This window comes from Bidens hawaiensis, unplaced genomic scaffold (assembly GCF_021521415.1).
Source record: "Bidens hawaiensis isolate Kalapana, Puna unplaced genomic scaffold, B.hawaiensis_p1.1 tig00002236_1, whole genome shotgun sequence".
NCBI lineage: Eukaryota > Viridiplantae > Streptophyta > Magnoliopsida > Asterales > Asteraceae > Bidens > Bidens hawaiensis.
Window position 1 is genome coordinate 45,945 of NW_027491119.1, and position 24,477 is coordinate 70,421.

Sequence of the window (24,477 nt, forward strand, 5' to 3'; positions counted from 1 at the left end):
ATAATGTATTTTATATCTTGAATGAAAATAAACATGTCAACAACAAAATAATTAACAAAAAGAACAAAACTAACAATCACGGTTGTATTCCAGTTTCTTCATTGATAGAGTAAAAGCTAAAGTACACACAACAATGTATTTATTCAGGAGCTTTCCATAAAATAATTAGTGGCACTGAATTACAAGATTGAACTAGTGCTGAGCAATCATGTAAAATCCGCTTGAGGTGGTTCAACGTTAACACAAGGAGGAAATAAGGCTTCCTTAAGCATCCACACTTTTTCGCAAATGGCGTGAATGAGTAATTTGTAAAGATGCACATAGGAGAACGCGTATACTGTAACCGGGAAGAATGATATTATGTATAAGAAAACATGTGTCCAGCTCTGGCCACTGCTAATGGTTAGTATAAGGGTGGCTGCAAATGCTGCCATCATCATTGACACCGAGAGTATCAACAAAGTGATGCCTAGCAGCAGTTTATTATGAAGAGAGTACCGAAAGTCATTTAAACGAAATGAAGATGTGAGGATGGAAAGGAACACGATAACCGATGTCAAAGAGAATGTGAGCGAAAGGGCGTCTGCAAGAGCAAAGACAATAAAAAAAGGTTTGCTCTTGAGAAGTGGATATCCTGTATTTTGATTCGGGCCTCCGGGCACAGTGTATGCTGCAGCAAAGGCAACCGTGGCTATAAGAACAGCAACAATGGAGCAATTCTTTGCTGTGTCCTTCATCCATTCTTTGGCATTAACCCGTAGTTGTGTTGTTTTCTCAAGAAGCATTTGTTCAGCAGTCTCCCCGTTAAAATTCTGTTGCAGTGTGCTTAACAATGGGCATATGTTTCTCATTTTCTGCACGCGTCAACAAGAACAAGCAGAAACTTAATATATTATGTATGCAAGACATAAATTAACATTAACTAACAACGTACGTACGTAGTTCAAACAAGATTAAATGATCTCTGAGAATTATAGCTGGATTTCTGTTGTCTTCCTCGGCTTTGCTATCTTTAGCCTCCACGCTAAACATGTGTAATAGCGAATATCCTTTTATGTCTATCTTTCCTCTTAGCCTTCTGACAGAATGTGCCATATTGATTACAATATCAATGATATCCGTTCTTCGGTATCTAATAGCGACGTGCAGAATGTTGCGCCCTTCCCCATCAATGTGTTCTACCGCCTGTGGGTAGACATCTAGTATTTCCTTGACAATCTCTGTACAACCACCTTTTGTTGCTAACAACAATGGAGTGTCGAGGATAGGGCCAAACTCTTTTTTTTCCGGTTGGCTAACGTTCCCTTCGTATTTGTGGAACCTGGGCCTACTCAGATCAAGTCTGGACATCGTGTTCTTCCATGACTTGTCTTCTTTAACCAATATCTTTACAAGTTTTTTAGCCGATTCACATTTATGCTTTCTCTTTCGAATTTCTTCAATCAATGGTATCCTACTACGTTTTTTTGTGTATATTACTTTTTCTGGACTACAATCAATGTCTGATCATCCACAAATTAATAAAAGTTAGCAAATTAATGATTATACATAAACACATATATACTTACATACATACATAAATACATACATGTGTACATATATAGGGAAATACGGGAAAGAAAACCCATGTGAGTTTAGAAAAATATAGTAACCCACTATGTGGGAGGGATCCTAATTTTGTCTTTTGACTTGATCCCCTCACACATGATATCACCCTCTCTCCTATGTCATTCTTTTTATATCTATCTTCTCGAAAAAAAAACTAGAGCTAAAAAATGCACCGCATCTCCTTCAACCAATGTTTTCAGACCCGGCCCGGACGTCGACCCGAACTCCTTATCGGGTCAAAGGTCGGACCGACCCGGGAGGACGGACCGGTGTTTGACCCGGATGACGTCATAAATAATTTAAATATATATTTACATATATATATAATTCATATACATATAAAAAATAATAATAACAAAAAATAATAATAATGACAAACTTTAATGTTTATTTATGTTTTATACATTGTTTTTTAAATATATGTGATTTATGTTTGATCAGTAGAGACATCAATGAAGCTTGGTTGATTGGTTTATGAGGTAATTATTAAAACTTCTATCTCTGAAATGACCCAAGTTCGAATCCTGGCATGCACATTTCATTTTGGATTTTATAAAAAATGGGTTTTACCGGTCTACCCGCCGGGTCAACCGGTCCGGGCCGACCGCCACCCGTGAAACCCGGCCGGGTTTTTAGAAACGTCCAAAATACGTTAACCCGGCCCGGTATAGGGACCGGGTCCCGGTCCGATCGGCCGGGCCGGGCCGGGTTTCAAAACACTGCCTTCAACCAAATTGAAGAACCTTTCAGTGGTGTATGTGTGAGCTTTTAATTGTTGCTTATTTGATGTTTGAAAAACAAAAGCTATTTGACATAGCTCCTTCAAAGGCTAGCTTTAACATGGACCTTTTCAAAAAACAAATAAGCAAGGTTCAAAAGCTTATACAAACACCTTTTTCATCTCTGTTCACCATGTGGATCGTTCTGTCTCTGCTCCTTGCCACACTGAGGGTCGGACATTATGAGTAACGCTTCGGGCGGTACGAGCAATGAGTAAAAATGCACGAGCAACAAGCCGTGTTAGAGTTATCTGGTTTTTTTGCTAAGATTTATTGTATTTAATTTGGGGGTTTTTAATTGATTGTCAATTTTGGAGAAAGTTTCCCCACAAACCACAAATGTGGCCAAAGCGTATCACCAACATATATCAAGGGCTATTCAATCTCAAATATATCATCAACTATTACCCACACATATAGCAAAATTTGTATGTTGTAAATTCCTCGATTTCTTGTAGCGATAGGTTTAGGGTATGGCTATTTCCTTGAAGAACTTTATGATTAATTTCATATATAGCTTTACAAACATCTAAAATATTATATATTCCCAATTTTTAACTATTTTTAAAAGGGCATATATGAGATTTTAAGTTTTTGCATGGTTGTATACACACAAACACACACACACACACATATATATATATATATATCTATATCTATATAGGTGGGTTAGGTTCAAATAAGAAGTTTGATTTTCCTAAGAAGGCTACGAAGAAGGGTTTTTTAGTCTAACACTTTAATCTCAAAACCCACTTACATTCATTTCAAAAACCTATTTACATAAAACCCACTTACATCTTCACTAATCTCCTACAACCACCACCACCCCACCGCTCACTGCCACCACAACCGTCACCCACCGCCGCCACCTTGCTGGAAAAGTCCGAAAAAACACAATGGAAAACACTATGAAAAACACAATGTAAAAAACACAATGGAAAAAAACACTATGAAAAAAAACATAATAATAAAAACACAATAAAAAACACAATTGTATGACACAATTTAAAAAATACAATGAAAAAAACACAATGAAAAATTCTATTGTATAAGACAATTTTGTAAAACACAATTTGTAAAATACCCACTAAATTTTTTTTAATTTTTATATTACAATATGGTACTCATATAAAAGATATAAAGACACTCGTTATTATGGTGAATTTGTTTTTCAATAAAAACGTCGTAAAAAAAGTCATGGACGTTTTAAAATGATGGGGGAATTTGACATGTGCCTTATATGTGGAGAGAGAAAGTCAACAAATGTGTTATTCCTTTTATGTCATTTCCCTTATGTTCACACTTGATTTCCATATAAACTAATCTCAACCCTTCATATTCAAAATCAATGGACAAGATTACTTCTCATCCTTTCTATAAAAACTATACTTCCTATTATAACATAACCCAATATATATACATATATATATATATAGGGGAATTTCTTTTGAGATTTGAGAATCACTTTGAGTTTTAAGAACTCGAAAGAACTCAACGTAACAAAAAAAATTTTGAATTTTTTTTACATATATGTAGGTTACATGCACGTAAAAAAATTACATAATTTTTTACGCACCAAGTCGACATTTTACATATGTGTAACGGACGTTTAAATTAGTGTAATTATCACTGTACCTATTTATTCTTTCTTATACTTTAATTTTTTAATCAAATTTAATCTTAGCCACATAATCTAATCTATTTACTCACTACGTCCCGGTCAAAGTTTCTTAGTTTGAAAAACACAAAGTTTAAGGTGAATTGAATGATTACTTTTTTTGCTAACCAAATAACAACAATGCCTTGGAAAATGGGTCCACCATATTGTTTATTAATGCTAGTTGTTTGTGCATAAGGGTAAACTTGGAAATTGGCTAATAAATTTTGAAATTGAACATTTGTAATGGGACAAATAAAAAATGAAATATGAACACTTTTAATGGGACGGAGGGATTAATTAAATATGCAGTTAAGAATGTAGTTCTTATATTTTTAAAACTCAACAAGGTTCTCAAAATATCTCTCCCTTATATACATATATATATATATATGTGTGTGTGTGTGTGTGAAGTGTATATATGAAATTGCTGGTTTTTTCCAAAAAGAAAAGTGTTGTAGTTGGAGTGAAGTGCATGTGTTAATAAATTAAGAGTTGAAATTAAATGCATGCAAGTAGTATCGATCCTTACAATCGTATATTAGCTTCTTAAAGAAGTTGTCTCCAACTTCATTATCGAATGGGGAAGGGTTCAATGATAGAAGTTGAAGAGCCGTCAACCCATCTCCATCTTCCTCCGCAATCAGTTTTGGATATGTTCTAGTTATGGAAATGGCCAGATCTGTCCGTCCAGATACATACATATATATATGTAAGAGATCATGATCATCGATCGACTTTAACAAATTAAAACGAACGTATGAACGTACCAAAGTTGTGGCTGAGGATGGCTTGATGTAGTATGGTAGACTTATCACTAGATCTCCGAAGAAACAGCTCCGCATCTTCTCCTTTCTCCCGTACTTGATCAACGAGCAAGTGGAAAATGCGGGACTTGCCATAGCGGACTGCACGAAAGAGAGGGGTCTCTCCCCGCGAGTTGCGCTTGGAGAGCAAACAAGGGGCCCTAAGCAACATCTCCCTAGCGGCCTCCACCGTCCCGTTGTTGGTGGCTGTCTCGTGAAGTATGGTGTTCCCACTGCTATTCACCCATGTCAGCCTCTCGAATTGGCTTTCAGGCAAGGAACGGAGTAGGGCGACGACGAGGTTGTTGCGCTTATTGAAACTTGCAACATGAAGAATGGTGTCATCATGTATGGTTAGTATGTGAAACGGACCATTGGGCAACTCCTTGCACGTCTCGAATACCTTGATATCTTCTCCTAGTGATAGAGCGTTATATAGCTCCATGTTAGTCTGGTCAACATCATCTACTTTAGATACAATATTGATATTCATTGATGATGATGATGAATAATTAAGCATCATATATATATATAGTGAAGTGGGCAACATGTACACTGAGACTGACCCGGGTACGCTAATATATATGACCGAAAAGGGAATCCTCGCTCGCTCGACTGATAAGCAAGGCAGGTACTCTAATTTGCTTTTGCTTTTCCTATATTATATGCATACAACGACTACTCATGTCATAAAGCAGAAATTAAGCATTTCCCTTTGCGTGTAGCTATTATTAGAAAGACCATCCATGAATTGAAATTTACACTTCACAAAAGAAAAAAGAAAAAACGAAGAGATGGATGAATATCATTATACTTCAGTAAAAATATGACTAAAATTAAAAAGAAAAGCAAAGCTGTCGGTGGATGAAGCAACAAACACAACAATTTTAGCAAAACAAATAAGAGGTTTAACAAAATTATAGACATCTTTTTTTAGCATATATAAGGCATCCCTCGTTTCAGCCAAATCATATAGCTTCGTTTGAGCTTACCGGCTATACAGGCTAAAAGCTTCATCGACGCCTTCATCTCTGATTTCCATGCGTGAAACACTAGAAGCTTGTGAAGCTACAGACTAATTTAGCCAGTAAATCCAACTCAGCTTGCATCGGCCGTTTCACCCAAGATACATGAATATCAGGTGCCTCAATAAGTTAATTTTTTCCTTCCCTGAAGGCTAACTTGGAGATAAAGGCCGATTTGGAGATAAAGCAGTAAAGCGTGCTGAATCATTATTTTGGTACATCGATGCTTGCCCATCAGTTGTACTAAATCCTTTTCGTTTGCATCAACCCGTATTTTATTTTGGCCCAAAATGTTTCCTAAATTATTTTATTTACAGGCAATTAAGTTTCATTAATCAGATTTAATCATAAAATTAAGTTCTATATAATCAGAGAACTTACAAAGTTTTTCAGTTTGTAACATTCAATATTTTAGGTGGGTTTTATTTAGATATAAATAGGATGCATAAAACTATAGTTATTAGGGTTAGCTTATAATAGAAAGTATAGTTTTTGTAGAAATGATAGAAAGTAATCTTGTACATTAATTTTGAACATGGAGGGTTGAGATTAGTTTAGTGGGAAATCAAGTGTGAACATAAGAGGAAGGGTATAAAAGGAATAACATATTTGTTGACTTTCTCTCTCTACATGCAAGGCACATGCCAAATTCCCCATCATTTTTAAACGCCCATAACTTTTTTTTAGGACGTTTTTTATTGAAAAACAAATTCACCATAATAAGGAGTGTTTTTTTTATCTTTTATATGAGTACCATATTGTTATATAAAAATTGAAAAAAAAATAATGGGTTTTTTACAAATTGTGTTTTACCAAAATTGTGTTTTACAAAATTGTGTTATACAATAGTATTTTTCATTGTATTTTTTTTCATTGTGTTTTTTTCATTGTGTCATATAATTTTGTTTTTTATTGTGTTTTTAACATTGTGATTTTTACGTTGTGTTTTTCGTAGTGTTTTCCATTGTGTTTTTTCGACGACCGTTTTCCGTTGACTTTTTTTCGGCTACTTTTCGGTGAATTTTTCGGAGATTTTTGCGGCGAAATTTCTCGGGGATTGTTTTCCAGTGACTTTCCGACGACTTTTCCGGTGAAATTTTCCGGCAAAATTTCCATAGACTTTTCCGGCGAGGTGGTGGCGGTTGTGATGGCGGTGGAGTGGTGGTGGTTGTAGGAGATTAGTGAAGACGTAATTGGGTTTTATTTAAGTGGGTTTTTTAAATTAATGCAAGTGAGTTTTGAGATTAAAGTATGTGAGTTTTGATATTAAAGTGTTAGACTAAAATACCTTCATTCCTGGCCTTTTTAGAAAAATCAAACTTTTTCTTTGAACCTAATCCATAGTTATTAAATAAATATAATGATTGAACAAATTAACTAGCACTTTATAAATGTATAAGTCATAAATAAAAGTCTGGATTTCACGATTGTAGAATATAACTTTATTATCTATATATATATTTTTGTATTTGAAATCTCAAATTGCTCGATCGGTACTCATATTGTGTTTTATTTTTGAATCAGTTTAAATAACATGCAGTTTCACGCTATAACTAAACGTGGTCAATTGTTTAATTAAAAATTAAAACGGTGATCAAAATATATAATAGAAACTCAGTGCTCCTCTAACTATATATATATTTCTAGGCAATTTGGAATTCTTGTGGCCGGTTGTCTATGTGAGAAAATTCTTTGGTCTAGTTATGGAATCCGTGTTTTCATTAAGAAAACAAAATCATTTAATTGCCACATCATTTAAATATCTTTTCCATAAAAGTGGGTTACACGATTTTAAATAAATAAAATTAAATGGGAGAAATTTCATATGAAAAATGATAAAGAAGTTTAGAATGTTGATATTTCTTTGTCTCCTAGCTAGTTTCTAATGCAAGGCATATATAACACAACTCATGTCATTGTCACACAAACACACATATAGTACGTAAGTAAAAAGGCGTTTATTCAATGCACAGGATCATATCATGCTCTACAAATATATGTTAGAAATTTTATACAGAAAGATCACATTTGAAAACGAAATTTATAACAATTATTTAATGGCCCAAAATATAGCTATACGTTAATGAAACTATTTAAAAGTTGACCAGTTTAAACAATATTCGCATGTATCAATATGAACTTGAAAACCAAAGATACGTGTGCCTCGAAAACCATCCAAGGCTGGTACGTGTGCCTCGAAAATGCATACACTGCCTTATTTTTTGTGTTGAATTAATGTACATAGTTGAAATTCACTGCGTAACTTGGCTTCACAAATAGTACCATTCTTATAACATCGATCAAACGAAGATTATGCTAAAGTAAATAGTAATTATCCTCCGTTGTATATATTAATGTCCCTTTTTGTTTAGTTGGCAATGGGATCCTATCAAATTTTCGATCTTACTGATTAATAATAAGAGTATGAATTAAACTTAATGAAATGCATGCATCCACTAGACAAAATATGCTTATTTTACTCCTACATTGAAAAGGGAAACTACCATCGAAAGTCAAAACTGACTATTGTAGTGGAGCATACAAAATACCATCCAAAAACCTAACTTTATTCAACCCTAGACTTCCATGGTCACAAATATCAAACTCAGTTACGATGTTTCCCCCTATAAGTACATGATTTCAAATATCAGACCTTTCTATATTAATTCCACAATACATCTCACTATCCTTTTCTTTCTAAAACATCATGACCACCAGCATAAAGAAAATCTTGATCACACTAATAATTCTAATGGCTTTGGCCGTTAATCTTTCCGCAACGCCTATTGAAGACGATGAGGAAGATATTTTTTCTACCTCTGGTTCCCTTAGAGGACGAGTCGGTTCCTTGCCCAACACTCAATTAGGGGATTAAATTTGACGGGAAATCATTATTATACTTTTACACATTTGTAAGGTTTACTTCTTAGTATTAAGTTCATTTTCATTTGGAAATTTCATAAGCACTTTGCAAATTTATCGATCATTGGTTTTTAGTTTTTCTATTTACCATGCACCTAGAATAGTGCTTATGTAAATTGCAAAAGCTAACCAAATTTCATCAATCCTTTTTAGGGCTTGCAATTGACACGACATGAATCTACACGGGTTTTACGTGCAGGTATGACCTTAGCAGGTTTCGTGCACTAAGCAGGTAGACACGAATCGACCTGTTAATATTTGTGTCTAAACAAGTAAAATACTCATTTACCTGTTAAGTATCCGTTAGTACCTCACTAGATCATTTTATAAATAAAAATATATAATACCATAATATGTTATATACCCTAAATAGTTAACCATAAATTTTTATACCAAACAATTGAGCACGACGTATATAATACCCATCCAACACCAAGTAGACGGCGCACAAACGCCTCCGATTCCCCCTCTCCGTAGCTCGGGTAGTTCGGTGGTTTCCCTCCACATATCCGATAGTTTCAGCCCTTCAATTCTTCAGTCTACCTCTCCACGTCTCCGATTCTCCAGCAGTTCGGCCTTCTTTCATGTCACAGCCCCGACCCCTATACCCTGGGAGGGGAGCCGTGAACGTTCAGTGGTGGTATCGATGTTTATTAAAATAATTTGCAGCGGAATATTTCATCAGAACCGTAGTTAGGAAAATTAATCAGAGTTATAAAAACACCATAATTCTTATTTCATAAACTAGGATAAAAACCCAAATTTATACAAACATAAGTTTTATTGGGATAAACCCTAATTTACAAAACACGTTTCTTTATTCTGGTGGCAAGCCCCTTATTTAAGCTGGAAGCCCGCAGGCATCATTCCTTTGTCTTTAACAGGTCACCTGAAACATGTTTAAAAATATTTGATCAGCAGGAAATACTGGTGAGTACATTCATTTATAAAAGACACATTTTACAGTTACAACATTAAGATGTTTTTACATCTGCCTGCTTACAAATTACCGAAAGGTACTTGTCACTCGACCGTATCTGTGACTGTGGTCATATTACTTATTGGCTAACACTTGTCCAATAAGTAACGTGTAATAGCCCAGTAGGCAAGCCTTGTATACAAAACCCCACAATACCAGTAGTAACTATCCCGTAAGTCTACAGAGACTTAATCACTGTAATGTATTTAAAATCGTTTCTCTTAATATACACTTATATTCAAGAGCAATCTAGTCTGATTCTCACGCCGGAGGGTGGTCACAAGGAGGTACCCCCCCTTCTCAGTGACTAGCTCACGGTGTCTGTTTTGCAGGTCATCAGAAGAACAACCATCTTTGCCGGACATAACCCCTCGTGGGAAACATCTACTTAACCCCCAGATTATCCGTAATCTGCCCGGGGTCACTTAGTTTTTCTTCATGTTCTTAGTTCGTCGCGATCTGCCCCTTGATTTCCTCTGGCATACCTTCTTCTTACAGGTGGGTATCTTATCTTTTCATATTCGCTTTAGATTCAAAGCTTCATTAGATTGGATGGTTCAAACCAAACACACAAATTAGGAACTAACTGCTTGACTTGCCATTTTCTCCTAATGCTCAAATCTCATAATTATTATTTACTAGCGACTGTCTCTTCTCTTGGCATCGGCTGTTTATACAAATTATTAATCGGATTGGAATTTTTATATCAACTTTAGGTTTGATCATATTATTGTTCGGCTTTGTTGTTTTGTTCATCAATACATAACATTAATGCAGAATGCTGATGCAGCCAATTACTCAATCTATATTCATTCGGAACCTGGTTTTGTATTCGACGAAACCACCACTAGGTCCGCCTTCTTTTATGGTCGGCAGTTAAGCAATAGCATTAAGGTGATCAAACATCCTCCTCTATAACATCTTTATTGATTATTATTTTTATAATTGTTGGAGATATAGCGTTCGAGTTGTCTCTTATCTTGTCCAATGATTGTAGTGGTGATGTTACAGGTAGGTTGGGGCGAATCCACTATGATTGAAGCTGAAAGATTGCTGCTTCGAGAAGCTCTTCACAATCCTGCAAACCAGAGGTTTATTCTTTTATCAGACAGGTAAATAAATAATAATACTCTTGTCATCATCTTTGTTATACTTCTTTTAAGGCTGCAATTGCTGTCGTTGTGGATTGTGATGATTTGGGTTTTTGAATTTGATCACATTTTCCTTTTTGTGCAGTTGTGTTCCCCTCTACAACTTTAGCTATATTTACAATTATCTGATGGGATCTTCTAAAAGTTTTGTGGACAGGTGTGGTTATTACTTTCATTTGCTCTTTGCAAGTTGCAAATTATCTGATCTTAGTTATACGGGGTGTTTGGATGTGTGCTTTGATGATTATTATCAGATGTTGAGTAACCATTATGAAATAAGATATGGTGCAGAAAATATTGCTTTGCTGCCAAACAATGTATACATAAGGGTATATAAGTAATTTTATCTTAGTTTGAATAGTTAGTTAGTTTATTTGACACCAGAAAATCATAAACAAACGTAGGTTGCCCAAATACTCGAAACTGATTATTGCAACTTGTAGTTGAAGTAATCAGATAATTACTTCCATTCAAACACCCTAGTATAAACTGTTGTTGATCTGGGCTTTATGTGTTTTAGCTTTCTTGATATGAAAGAAGGTCGCTACAATCCTAGGATGTCTTCTGTTATACCAATGGGGAAATGGCGAAAAGCCTCACAGGTTGAACCATATTTTTATCACATTTTGTCTTATGCAATTTTGCCTTAACTTGGCTCCTTTTAATTGAACTTTTCAGTGGATTGCTTTAATTAGAAGCCATGCAAAAGTTGTAGCATATGACGGCATCGTATTTCCAGTTTTTAAGAAGTTATGTAAGGTTTGTATTTCCATTTTTGTTATAACATCAGAAAAGGACAACATATGAACATATTGGTTTTTATTTATTACTAACATTATTTATTTAATGTTTTTCAGAGACGTCCACCCTTAGATTATAGTAAAGGAAAACAGAATTATGTAAGCTATTACATTTTCTTGAAATCATTTTAAGGTCATCCTAAAACTCAATTGTGATTTTTTTTTCAAAATATGCAGAAACTTCAGAAGCAGCGTAATTGCATTCCTGATGAGCATTATGTGCAGACATTACTTGCAGTAAGAAACATTTTTTAATTTCTTATGAAATCTTATTTCCCTTTATAATAAGGTTTAAATTGTGTGTCCTAAGATGAATGATATCGAGGGAGAGCTTGAAAGGCGAACTGTGACATACACTTCATGGATCCAGTCCGCCACAAACATGGAAATGAGAAGCTGGCATCCTGTAACCTATAACTATGCAAGTGCCAACCCTCAACAAATCCAAAGAATCAAGGTTATATATTGTATGTTTTTCTATCATTATTCATTTTGCTTAAAATGGCGAAACCACTTATATATATTGCAATTGCAGGATATAAACCATGTGTATTATGAGACTGAACACCGAACAGAATGGTGTAAGACTAATGGAATATTGGTCCCCTCTTTTCTGTTTGCTCGCAAGTTCTCTAGAGACGGGGCCATGCGGCTTCTGGCTAAAGGGAATTTTGATGCATCTGCTCTGCAACATACGACTCCATGACTGGTAGGAAATATCTAGATTGAATAGCACTTTGTCATCATAGATACAGTGTATACACAGTAACTGTCTAAAAATAGATGTCATTAAAATGACTTGTTCTCCCATCTTCAGGCATGTTTCTTTGAAAACGAACACGTTGTTGTAAAATGAATAATAAGTGACTAAGCCCAAAAAAACGGGCTGGTGTTGCCATTGTGCAAAACCAACTAAGTTTTGTAAGTGGATGGTATCTTATGAAGTGTTTGTATTATTTCTTTCTTTTTACTGGATTCGGTTGGTAATCACCTCATCCGTGCATAGCGTTAACTGTTATAATAATAATTCCTAGGCTCTCATTTGGAAAAAGAACATGTCAGCATCAAAATAATTAACGAATAGAACATAAAAAATACTGCAATTTTATTCCAGTTTCTTCATTGATAGATTAAAAGCTTAAAGTACATACAACAATGCATTTATTCAAAAGCTTTTCATAAATTAATCAGATGAATTACAAGATTGAACTAGTACTTGTAAAATCTGCTTGAGGTGGTGCAACGTCAACACGAGGAAATAAGGCATCCTTAGCCATCCAAACTTTTTCATAGAAGGCGTTAATGAGTCATTTGTAAAGATGCACGTAGGAGTACGCGTATACGGTAACCGGGAAGAATGATATTATGTATAAGAAAACATTTGTCCAGCTCTGGCCACTGCTAATGGTTAGTATAAGAGTGGCTGCAAATGCTACCATCATCATTGACACCGAGAGTATCAACAAAGTGATGCCTAGCAGCAGTTTATTATGAAGAGAGTACCGAAAGTCATTTAAACGAAATGAAGATGTGAGGATGGAAAGGAACACGATAACCGATGTCAAAGAGAATGTGAGCGAAAGGGCGCCTGCAAGAGCAAAGACAATAAAAAAAGGTTTGCTCTTGAGAAGTGGATATCCTGTATTTTGATTCGGGCCTCCGGGCACAGTGTATGCTGTAGCAAAGGCAACCGTGGCTATAAGAACAGCAACAATGGAGCAATTCTCTGCTGTGTTCTTCATCCATTCTTTGGCATTAACCCGTAGTTGTGTTGTTTTCTCAAGAAGCATTTGTTCAGCAGTCTCCCCATTAGAATTCACCTGCAGTCTAGTTAATGTTGTGCATTTGCTTTTCATTTTCTGCACACAGAAACTTACTATATTATGGATGCATGACATAAATTAAATAAATTGACATCAACTAAATGCATAGTACCTCAAACAAGATTAAATCGTCTCTCAGTAGTAAAGCTGGGTTTCTGACGTCTTCCTTGGCTTTAGTATCTTTAGCTGATATGCTAAACATGTGCAGTAGCGAGTGTCCTTCTTTGTCTATCTTTCCACTTAGCCTCCTGATAGAATGTGCCATATTGATTACAATATCGATAATATCCGCTCTTCGGTATTTAATAGCGACGTGCAGAATGTTGCGCCCATCCCCATCAATGTGTTCTATCGCTTGTGGGTAGACATTTAGTATTTCCTTAACAATCTCAGTACAACCACTTTTTGTTGCTAGCAAAAACGGATAGGTCCAAGGTCTTTTGGTAGACTAGCGTTCCCTGTGTATTTGTGGAACCTAGGCTTACTCAGATCAAGTCTGGACACCGTCTCCTTCCATGACTTGTCCATTTCAACCAATATCTTTACAAGTTTTTTTGCCGATTCACATTTGTGCTTTCTTATTCGAATTTCTTCGATCAGTGGAATCCTACTGCGTTTTTTTGTGTCTTTTGAAGTACAGTCAATGTCTGATCATCCACAAATTAATAAAAGTCAACAAATTATTGATTATACACACACACCCCATATATACATATACGAGAAGATATTTTAACCAATCAAATGATTTCCTTTTATTTTCTGGTTATTTAATTATAAGGGTATGTTAGTAAAATATAAGATGTTTTGTTTTGTAACTAATACTCACTAATAGTTTAATTAATGATAGGTTATTAACTAATGATAAGTTACAAACTGTTATATTTTTTTTATTTCATCTAAAATTTAGACCATTAAAATCTATTTGATAAAAATCATTTGATCTAAAATGTTATTTGTTCTCAAATGTGAAGTATTTTTCTTTCTATGGTTTTCAATCAACTAATATAATGTAGACATAGCTACGTAATGTTGTGTAGACATACTTTAAGATATTTGTATAGTAATAACTGATATAGTATAGGTACACTTTCAAATGTTGTATAGTCATAAGACTATTGCCATTTACAAACTAATCCAACCCAATCTAACATTAAAAAATTAGTTTCTCTTTCTTCCATCTACACAACCCAACCAAATCTAATATTCCACTCTCATTCACAACCCAACCTAATTCAACCAAACTCATTATTAAATATTAAGTAAATATAGTTTATAATTATTTAAACAATATATATAAAAATAAAATTTAATGATAATAAGTTTGTGAACCAACAATTTTATATCGTAATTATATTATGAAAAATACCTATTTTATAAAGAACTCCGTGTTTCATAAAATTTGTATCGAGATGTTCGTAAAAAAATAACAAACAAGACTATGTTTTTTGTTTCTTAAAAAAAAAAAAAATAACTTAACTTATTAAACAAAAATTAATATGCACGTTAAATTAATTGTTGGAATAAAGCAATAAATATAAACCAATGGCATAAAAAGTGATTGCAAACTAGTTCATTGTGGAGAATCGTTTGCCATAATATGTCAAACCAAATGTGATTTTTCAATTTTTTTATGTTACACCTGGCAAACCAACCCAAGCTAAGTTTGCTGATGGGAATGGCTAAATAACGTAGTGTAGGCAAAACTAGTTTACTGTATGCACAATTTCAAATGTTGTGCAAGCATAGCTAATGTAGTATAGGTAAAACTAATATAATGTAGGTACAACTAATGTAGTGTAGACATGCTTAAATATTGTGTAGTCATAACTAATAATGCATTTTTTGTAAAACTAATGTTGTATATATTACGATAGCATAGAATCCACAAAAGTACTATTTTTTTTTTCAAATCATGTTAAAGCACGTTAAAAAAACAAATATTGTATCCATTTCCAAAATGAAAAAATATTAAATGTAGCTAATTATAAATCGTTTATGTTTTGATAATTATAAATGTTTTCAGCTTAATTTTAAGAGTAAGAAATGGGGATTTCATTATTGAGATTATTAATAATTACCAGTTTGTCATTATCAATATGTACCATTGATTTCTCGCAATTGATTAATGCAATCAATTACCCAGATTGATTTCTCACTATAACTTGACTTCTCGCATGAATCATCCCCCGACTTAAGTTCATGCGAAAAGTCATCTTATCGCGAGGATTGCAAGAAATTATCCAACAAATCACAAATTTTCTTTTCTTTTTTCTTTTAATTAAATCAAAGGACATGTTGGTAAAAGTTGAATTATTTTATTTTGTTAACTATTAATTTGTTTGGTGGTTTTAATTAATATATGTATTTAATGTTTAAATTTAAAAAACGCTACAACAAATAGACAAATCGCTAAACATATTGACGATATGTGATCACACGCACCCCAAATATTTGAAACTAGATTATTCATATTTAAATTTAAAAACAAATTAATCGTTTAACATTAATATAACTTAATGAGATCCTTTTATTTGATTCCAAATATGTATTTTTTAGTTAAATTAAAAATTATAAGATCATGTTGAATTCAAAATGAATGATTGATAATATTAGCCAACCTTTTATTTTCTTTTAATTTCTTTATGTTTCAGTTAAGTTTAAAAACACAAAGTTTCCATGCTAATATCCATCTACACATACGACTAAAAAGTTGTTAGTTCCCTTTTATTTTAACCAACACGTAACTAATATTCACCTACATATAACTCATATTTGTCTACATATAAGTCATATTTTCCCTACACAATGAAATAATAATTACTCTCTAACATGTAATTCACTGAGTTGAAATATTCCTACACAATCCAATATTGGTATTAATATTACTTATAGTGAAATAATCTCTACACAAAAAACAAACACAAGATAATGCTTATAATATATCCTTACACAAAATGATTCTTTTTAAAATCTAAAATCCATTTCAAAAGTATATCCATTTCAAAAACCTTTGCCTTTCTCCATTAAATCGATTTAAACAATTTTTCTTGTTTTGAAAACCCAACTTGAAGATTGATTTTTTTTGGAGTGAGAGAATTAGCTAAAAAAATAGGAGACTATTTAATGAGATTTTAGAAATTGCATTTTAATTTTCAAAATGATTAATGTAAAAAACAAAGTCCACAATGCCCTTCCATAGTTTTTTTTTATATTTATTACAAGTTTGCCATGGCAATTATAGACCATTGATTAGACAAATCAACGACGTCACGCAATTATGTATGTATGTATGCATGATATTTTCATGTTTATAGGGGTAGAGTTAGATTCAAATGGGAACTTCAAAAAAAAAGTGGGGAATTGAAGAACTAAAATGTCTAGCTATAGCATCTCTCGATGGGGGTGGGGTGTTAGTCATTTTTAGTCGGGGGGTGGGGGTGGGTGAGTTTAGGTTTTGCAGGGTTCTTTTTTGGTTTGATAAGGTTATTCGAGATGTAGATAATCAAATAACACATAAGGTGCACCATAAGATTAGATGGATGGTCTAAGATAGAGTTCCCCAGTTCTCCAATAATCTCATCCCTGTAAAGGGTATATATGAAATTGTTAAAAGAAAAAAATTGTTTATTGGTGATCAATAGTTCTTTTTTTTCCTAAGGAAAAGAGATGTGGTTAAAGAGATGTTGTGGTTGAGTTAACCTTGTTTGTGCCAATCAAGAATTAAAACTGGATGCATTTTTGCATGCATGCATGCATATTAGATGGATCGATCCTTACATTCATATATTAGCTTCTTCAAATAGTTGTCTCCGACTCCATAATCGAACGCGGAAGGGTTCAATGATAGAAGTTGAAGAGCTGTCAACCCATCTCCATCTTCCTCCGAAATCAATTTTGGATATATTCCAGTTATAGAAATGGCCAGATCTGTCCGTCCGTCGATATATATGTCGTAAGAGTAATTAAGAGATCATCATCGATTGAATTTAACAACTTAAAACAAACAAACGTACCAAAGTTGTGGCTAAGGATGGCTTCATGTAGTATGGTCGATTTATCACTTCCCCGAAGAAACAGCTCCACGCCTTCTCCTCTCTCCCGCACTTGATCACTGAGGAAATGGAAAATGCGGGACTTGCCATAGCGCACTGCACGGCAAAGTAGGAGCCCTAAGCAGCATCTCCTTAGCGGCCTCCAGCGTCCGGTTGTTGGTGGCTGTCGAGTGAAGCATGGTGTTCCCCCTGCTGTTTACCCATGCCAGCTTCTCGAATTGGCTTTCATGTAAGGAACGGAGCAGGGCGACGACGAGGTTGTTACGCTTATTGAAACCCGCCATATGAAGAATGGTGTCGCCATGTATGGTTACTACATGAAGCGGCCCATTCGGCAGCCCCTTGCATATCTCAAATACTTTCTTATCTTCTCCATCTATCAGAGCCTTATATAGCTCCATGTTAGTCGTCTTGTCAACATCATCTTCCGATACAATATTCACATTCATTGAATTATTAAACATAGAGATCAGAAGGAGATGGAATTAATTAAGCTCACAACATATATAATGGGATTGGCCGGGTACGTTAATCAATTTATAGGTGCTTAAGAATTTAGAGAATAGGGAATCAAGCAAGGCACATATCCTTTAGTTTGCATACAGCTCCTCATATCACATAGCAGCAGAAATTATGCATTTCCCTTTGCGTGTAATTACTAGAAAGAGATCACCCATGAATATGATTATAACACGAAAAAGAAAAATGTATTACCGCATAAATAAATAAAATACAATATGTAAAATAAATATTATTCCTCTTGTTTGACTCAGAGACCGTGGGTTTGTTGTGGGTCAGGCTGAGTTGAAGGCCGAATCGGACAAAGTAGTTAAACACGAGAAAGCTTGTTTAGGGAATCAATATGTGCTTCTCTCATTTGCTTTTAACACATTCGGTTTTCTGGCCCCGGAGGCTGTGAATTTTCTGAGCATGGTTCAGCGTGTCGTGCATGGTACATTTTCCGCTCCTAAGTCCCAAAGTTTCGCTTTTAGTAGGATATACTTTGCTATTTAAAAGGAGGTTGCGGTGCAACTTGTTCCCCGTTAGCCTGTCACTTTATGTAATTGTTTTGAGTGTAATGAGATGAAAAGAATGAGTTATATAAAAAATTTTCATCATATATTAGAAAAAAGAATAATCTTCTTACTATTATATTAAAAAAGAAACATATGTGAACAAATGATACCATTCTAGAGTGTTCACGTAACATAAAATCTTACCATTATGAAGGATATTTCAAATATATTTTCCAACTCAAGTTATTTTGGAAATAACATTAATTATATTATTTAATTGTAAAGTACTCATATAGGGAAAATCTGAGATAGCTAATTCTTTATCAGTATTCATATACTTACACTAATAATTACTATATTTTCTCTTACATAATAATGTATTTTATATCTTGAATGAAAATAAACATGTCAACAACAAAATAATTAACAAAAAGAACAAAACTAACAATCACGGTTGTATTCCAGTTTCTTTATTGATAGAGTAAAAGCTAAAGTACACACAACAATGTATTTATTCAGGAGCTTTCCATAAAATAATTAGTGGCACTGAATTACAAGATTGAACTAGTGCTGAGCAATCATGTAAAATCCGCTTGAGGTGGTTCAACGTTAACACAAGGAGGAAATAAGGCTTCCTTAAGCATCCACACTTTTTCGCAAATGGCGTGAATGAGTAATTTGTAAAGATGCACATAGGAGAACGCGTATACTGTAACCGGGAAGAATGATATTATGTATAAGAAAACATGTGTCCAGCTCTGGCCACTGCTAATGGTTAGTATAAGGGTGGCTGCAAATGCTGCCATCATCATTGACACCGAGAGTATCAACAAAGTGATGCCTAGCAGCAGTTTATTATGAAGAGAGTACCGAAAGTCATTTAAACGAAATGAAGATGTGAGGATGGAAAGGAACACGATAACCGATGTCAAAGAGAATGTGAGCGAAAGGGCGTCTGCAAGAGCAAAGACAATAAAAAAAGGTTTGCTCTTGAGAAGTGGATATCCTGTATTTTGATTCGGGCCTCCGGGCACAGTGTATGCTGCAGCAAAGGCAACCGTGGTTATAAGAACAGCAACAATGGAGCAATTCTCTGCTGTGTCCTTCATCCATTCTTTGGCATTAACCCGTAGTTGTGTTGTTTTCTCAAGAAGCATTTGTTCAGCAGTCTCCTCGTTAAAATTCTGTTGCAGTGTGCTTAACAATGGGCATATGTTTCTCATTTTCTGCACGCGTCAACAAGAACAAGCAGAAACTTAATATATTATGTATGCAAGACATAAATTGACATTAACTAACTACGTACGTACGTACTTCAAACAAGATTAAATCATCTCTGAGAATTATAGCTGGATTTCTGTTGTCTTCCTCGGCTTTGCTATCTTTAGCCTCCACGCTAAACATGTGTAATAGCGAATATCCTTTTATGTCTATCTTTCCTCTTAGCCTTCTGACAGAATGTGCCATATTGATTACAATATCGATGATATCCGTTCTTCGGTATCTAATAGCGACGTGCAGAATGTTGCGCCCTTCCCCATCAATGTGTTCTACCGCCTGTGGGTAGACATCTAGTATTTCCTTGACAATCTCTGTACAACCACCTTTTGTTGCTAACAACAATGGAGTGTCGAGGATAGGGCCAAACTCTTTTTTTTCCGGTTGGCTAACGTTCCCTTCGTATTTGTGGAACCTGGGCCTACTCAGATCAAGTCTGGACACCGTGTTCTTCCATGACTTGTCTTCTTTAACCAATATCTTTACAAGTTTTTTAGCCGATTCACATTTATGCTTTCTCTTTCGAATTTCTTCAATCAATGGTATCCTACTACGCTTTTTTGTGTATATTACTTTTTCTGGACTACAATCAATGTCTGATCATCCACAAATTAATAAAAGTTAGCAAATTAATGATTATACATAAACACATATATACTTACATACATACATAAATACATACATGTGTACATATATAGGGAAATACGGGAAAGAAAACCCATGTGAGTTTAGAAAAATATAGTAACCCACTATGTGGGAGGGATCCTAATTTTGTCTTTTGACTTGATCCCCTCACACATGATATCACCCTCTCTCCTATGTCATTCTTTTTATATCTATCTTCTCGAAAAAAAAACTAGAGCTAAAAAATGCACCGCATCTCCTTCAACCAATGTTTTCAGACCCGGCCCGGACGTCGACCCGAACTCCTTATCGGGTCAAAGGTCGGACCGACCCGGGAGGACGGACCGATGTTTGACCCGGATGACGTCATAAATAATTTAAATATATATTTACATATATATATAATTCATATACATATAAAAAATAATAATAATGACAAACTTTAATGTTTATTTATGTTTTATACATTGTTTTTTAAATATATGTGATTTATGTTTGATCAGTAGAGACATCAATGAAGCTTGGTTGATTGGCTTATGAGGTAATTATTAAAACTTCTATCTCTGAAATGACCCAAGTTCGAATCCTGGCATGCACATTTCATTTTGGATTTTATAAAAAATGGGTTTTACCGGTCTACCCGCCGGGTCAACCGGTCCGGGCCGACCGCCACCCGTGAAACCCGGCCGGGTTTTTAGAAACGTCCAAAATACGTTAACCCGGCCCGGTATAGGGACCGGGTCCCGGTCCGATCGGCCGGGCCGGGCCGGGTTTCAAAACACTGCCTTCAACCAAATTGAAGAACCTTTCAGTGGTGTATGTGTGAGCTTTTAATTGTTGCTTATTTGATGTTTGAAAAACAAAAGCTATTTGACATAGCTCCTTCAAAGGCTAGCTTTAACATGGACCTTTTCAAAAAACAAATAAGCAAGGTTCAAAAGCTTATACAAACACCTTTTTCATCTCTGTTCACCATGTGGATCGTTCTGTCTCTGCTCCTTGCCACACTGAGGGTCGGACATTATGAGTAACGCTTCGGGCGGTACGAGCAATGAGTAAAAATGCACGAGCAACAAGCCGTGTTAGAGTTATCTGGTTTTTTTGCTAAGATTTATTGTATTTAATTTGGGGGTTTTTAATTGATTGTCAATTTTGGAGAAACTTTCCCCACAAACCACAAATGTGGCCAAAGCGTATCACCAACATATATCAAGGGCTATTCAATCTCAAATATATCATCAACTATTACCCACACATATAGCAAAATTTGTATGTTGTAAATTCCTCGATTTCTTGTAGCGATAGGTTTAGGGTATGGCTATTTCCTTGAAGAACTTTATGATTAATTTCATATATAGCTTTACAAACATCTAAAATATTATATATTCCCAATTTTTAACTATTTTTAAAAGGGCATATATGAGATTTTAAGTTTTTGCATGGTTGTATAAACACACACACACACACACACATATATATATATATATCTATATAGGTGGGTTAGGTTCAAATAAGAAGTTTGATTTTCCTAAGAAGGCTACGAAGAAGGGTTTTTTAGTCTAACACTTTAATCTCAAAACCCACTTACATTCATTTCAAAAACCTATTTACATAAAACCCACTTACATATTCACTAATCTCCTACAACCACTACCACCCCACCGCTCACTGCCACCACAACCGTCACCCACCGCCGCCACCTTGCTGGAAAAGTCCGAAAAAACACAATAGAAAACACTATGAAAAACACAATGTAAAAAACACAATAGAAAAACACATTATGAAAAAAAACATAATAATAAAAACACAATAAAAAACACAATTGTATGACACAATGTAAAAAATACAATGAAAAAAACACAATGAAAAATTCTATTGTATAAGACAATTTTGTAAAACACAATTTGTAAAAAACCCACTAAATTTTTTTTAATTTTTATATTAAAATATGGTACTCATATAAAAGATATAAAGACACTCGTTATTATGGTGAATTTGTTTTTCAATAAAAACGTCGTAAAAAAAGTCATGGACGTTTTAAAATGATGGGGGAATTTGACATGTGCCTTATATGTGGAGAGAGAAAGTCAACAAATGTGTTATTCCTTTTATGTCATTTCCTTTACGTTCACACTTGATTTCCATACAAACTAATCTCAACCCTTCATATTCAAAATCAATGGACAAGATTACTTCTCATCCTTCCTATAAAAGCTATACTTCCTATTATAACATAACCCAATATATATACATATATATATATATAGGGGAATTTCTTTTGAGATTTGAGAATCACTTTGAGTTTTAAGAACTCGAAAGAACTCAACGTAACAAAAAAAATTTTGAATTTTTTTTTACATATATGTAGGTTACATGCACGTAAAAAAATTACATAATTTTTTACGCACCAAGTCGACATTTTACATATGTGTAACGGACGTTTAAATTAGTGTAATTATCACTGTACATATTTATTCTTTCTTATACTTTAATTTTTTAATCAAATTTAATCTCAGCCACATAATCTAATCTATTTACTCACTACGTCCCGGTCAAAGTTTCTTAGTTTGAAAAACACAAAGTTTAAGGTGGATTGAATGATTACTTTTTTTGCTAACCAAATAACAACAATGCCCTTGGAAAATGGGTCCACCATATTGTTTATTAATGCTAGTTGTGTGTGCATAAGGGTAAACTTGGAAATTGGCTAATAAATTTTGAAATTGAACATTTGTAATGGGACAAATAAAAAAGGAAATATGAACACTTTTAATGGGACGGAGGGATTAATTAAATATGCAGTTAAGAATGTAGTTCTTATGTTTTTAAAACTCAACAAGGTTCTCAAAATATCTCTCCCTTATATACATATATATATATATGTGTGTGTGTGTGTGTGTGTGTGTGTGTGTGTGTGAAGTGTATATATGAAATTGCTGGTTTTTTCCAAAAAGAAAAGTGTTGTAGTTGGAGTGAAGTGCATGTGTTAATAAATTAAGAGTTGAAATTAAATGCATGCAAGTAGTATCGATCCTTACAATCGTATATTAGCTTCTTAAAGAAGTTGTCTCCAACTTCATTATCGAATGGGGAAGGGTTCAATGATAGAAGTTGAAGAGCCGTCAACCCATCTCCATCTTCCTCCGCAATCAGTTTTGGATATGTTCTAGTTATGGAAATGGCCAGATCTGTCTGTCTAGATACATACATATATATATGTAAGAGATCATGATCATCGATCGACTTTAACAAATTAAAACGAACGTATGAACGTACCAAAGTTGTGGCTGAGGATGGCTTGATGTAGTATGGTAGACTTATCACTAGATCTCCGAAGAAACAGCTCCGCATCTTCTCCTTTCTCCCGTACTTGATCAACGAGCAAGTGGAAAATGCGGGACTTGCCATAGCGGACTGCACGAAAGAGAGGGGTCTCTCCCCGCGAGTTGCGCTTGGAGAGCAAACAAGGGGCCCTAAGCAACATCTCCCTAGCGGCCTCCACCGTCCCGTTGTTGGTGGCTGTCTCGTGAAGTATGGTGTTCCCACTGCTATTCACCCATGCCAGCCTCTCGAATTGGCTTTCAGGCAAGGAACGGAGTAGGGCGACGACGAGGTTGTTGCGCTTATTGAAACTTGCAACATGAAGAATGGTGTCATCATGTATGGTTAGTATGTGAAACGGACCATTGGGCAACTCCTTGCACGTCTCGAATACCTTGATATCTTCTCCTAGTGATAGAGCGTTATATAGCTCCATGTTAGTCTGGTCAACATCATCTACTTTAGATACAATATTGATATTCATTGATGATGATGATGAATAATTAAGCATCATATATATATATAGTGAAGTGGGCAACATGTACACTGAGACTGACCCGGGTACGCTAATATATATGACCGAAAAGGGAATCCTCGCTCGCTCGACTGATAAGCAAGGCAGGTACTCTAATTTGC

At 34.7% G+C, this 24,477-nt stretch overlaps 3 protein-coding genes and 1 pseudogene across 3 annotated transcripts; 1 reads left to right on the forward strand and 3 right to left on the reverse strand.

The window, feature by feature from the left end:
• Window positions 1-206: 206 nt before the first annotated feature.
• On the reverse strand, window positions 207-5,295 carry LOC143611454 (uncharacterized). The gene is made up of 4 exons (XM_077085648.1): window positions 4,815-5,295; window positions 4,577-4,726; window positions 935-1,502; window positions 207-846 (listed from the first exon to the last, which is right to left on the reverse strand). The coding sequence occupies exons 1-4, from the start codon at window positions 5,293-5,295 to the stop codon at window positions 207-209; spliced, it is 1,839 nt and encodes a 612-aa protein (XP_076941763.1).
• A 4,919-nt stretch (window positions 5,296-10,214) lies between these two features.
• On the forward strand, window positions 10,215-12,433 carry LOC143611463 (glycosyltransferase BC10-like). The gene is made up of 10 exons (XM_077085657.1): window positions 10,215-10,274; window positions 10,554-10,670; window positions 10,788-10,888; window positions 11,013-11,084; window positions 11,448-11,529; window positions 11,606-11,686; window positions 11,785-11,826; window positions 11,905-11,964; window positions 12,038-12,184; window positions 12,263-12,433. The coding sequence occupies exons 1-10, from the start codon at window positions 10,215-10,217 to the stop codon at window positions 12,431-12,433; spliced, it is 933 nt and encodes a 310-aa protein (XP_076941772.1).
• Window positions 12,434-12,923: 490 nt separating this feature from the next.
• On the reverse strand, window positions 12,924-18,051 carry LOC143610636 (uncharacterized; annotated as a pseudogene).
• A 1,145-nt stretch (window positions 18,052-19,196) lies between these two features.
• Window positions 19,197-24,277, reverse strand: LOC143611474 (uncharacterized). Its single transcript, XM_077085662.1, has 4 exons — window positions 23,797-24,277; window positions 23,559-23,708; window positions 19,933-20,492; window positions 19,197-19,844 (listed from the first exon to the last, which is right to left on the reverse strand). The coding sequence occupies exons 1-4, from the start codon at window positions 24,275-24,277 to the stop codon at window positions 19,197-19,199; spliced, it is 1,839 nt and encodes a 612-aa protein (XP_076941777.1).
• Between the last annotated feature and the right edge of the window lie 200 nt (window positions 24,278-24,477).

Excerpts from the sequence above, each read along its gene's own strand:
- LOC143611454 (XM_077085648.1), bottom strand. The coding sequence starts at position 5,295 with ATGGAGCTATATAACGCTCTATCACTAGGAGAAGATATCAAGGTATTC. Across the intron at positions 4,727-4,814 it reads CATCCTCAGCCACAACTTTG|ATCTGGCCATTTCCATAACT; the intron begins GTACGTTCATAC and ends CTGGACGGACAG. Across the intron at positions 847-934 it reads ATCTTGTTTGAACTACGTAC|AAACATATGCCCATTGTTAA; the intron begins GTACGTTGTTAG and ends GCAGAAAATGAG.
- LOC143611463 (XM_077085657.1), top strand. The coding sequence starts at position 10,215 with ATGTTCTTAGTTCGTCGCGATCTGCCCCTTGATTTCCTCTGGCATACC. Across the intron at positions 10,671-10,787 it reads AGTTAAGCAATAGCATTAAG|GTAGGTTGGGGCGAATCCAC; the intron begins GTGATCAAACAT and ends GTGATGTTACAG. Across the intron at positions 11,530-11,605 it reads AATGGCGAAAAGCCTCACAG|TGGATTGCTTTAATTAGAAG; the intron begins GTTGAACCATAT and ends TGAACTTTTCAG.
- LOC143611474 (XM_077085662.1), bottom strand. The coding sequence starts at position 24,277 with ATGGAGCTATATAACGCTCTATCACTAGGAGAAGATATCAAGGTATTC. Across the intron at positions 23,709-23,796 it reads CATCCTCAGCCACAACTTTG|ATCTGGCCATTTCCATAACT; the intron begins GTACGTTCATAC and ends CTAGACAGACAG. Across the intron at positions 20,493-23,558 it reads TAAGAAGCTAATATACGATT|ACATTGATTGTAGTCCAGAA; the intron begins GTAAGGATCGAT and ends GTGGATGATCAG.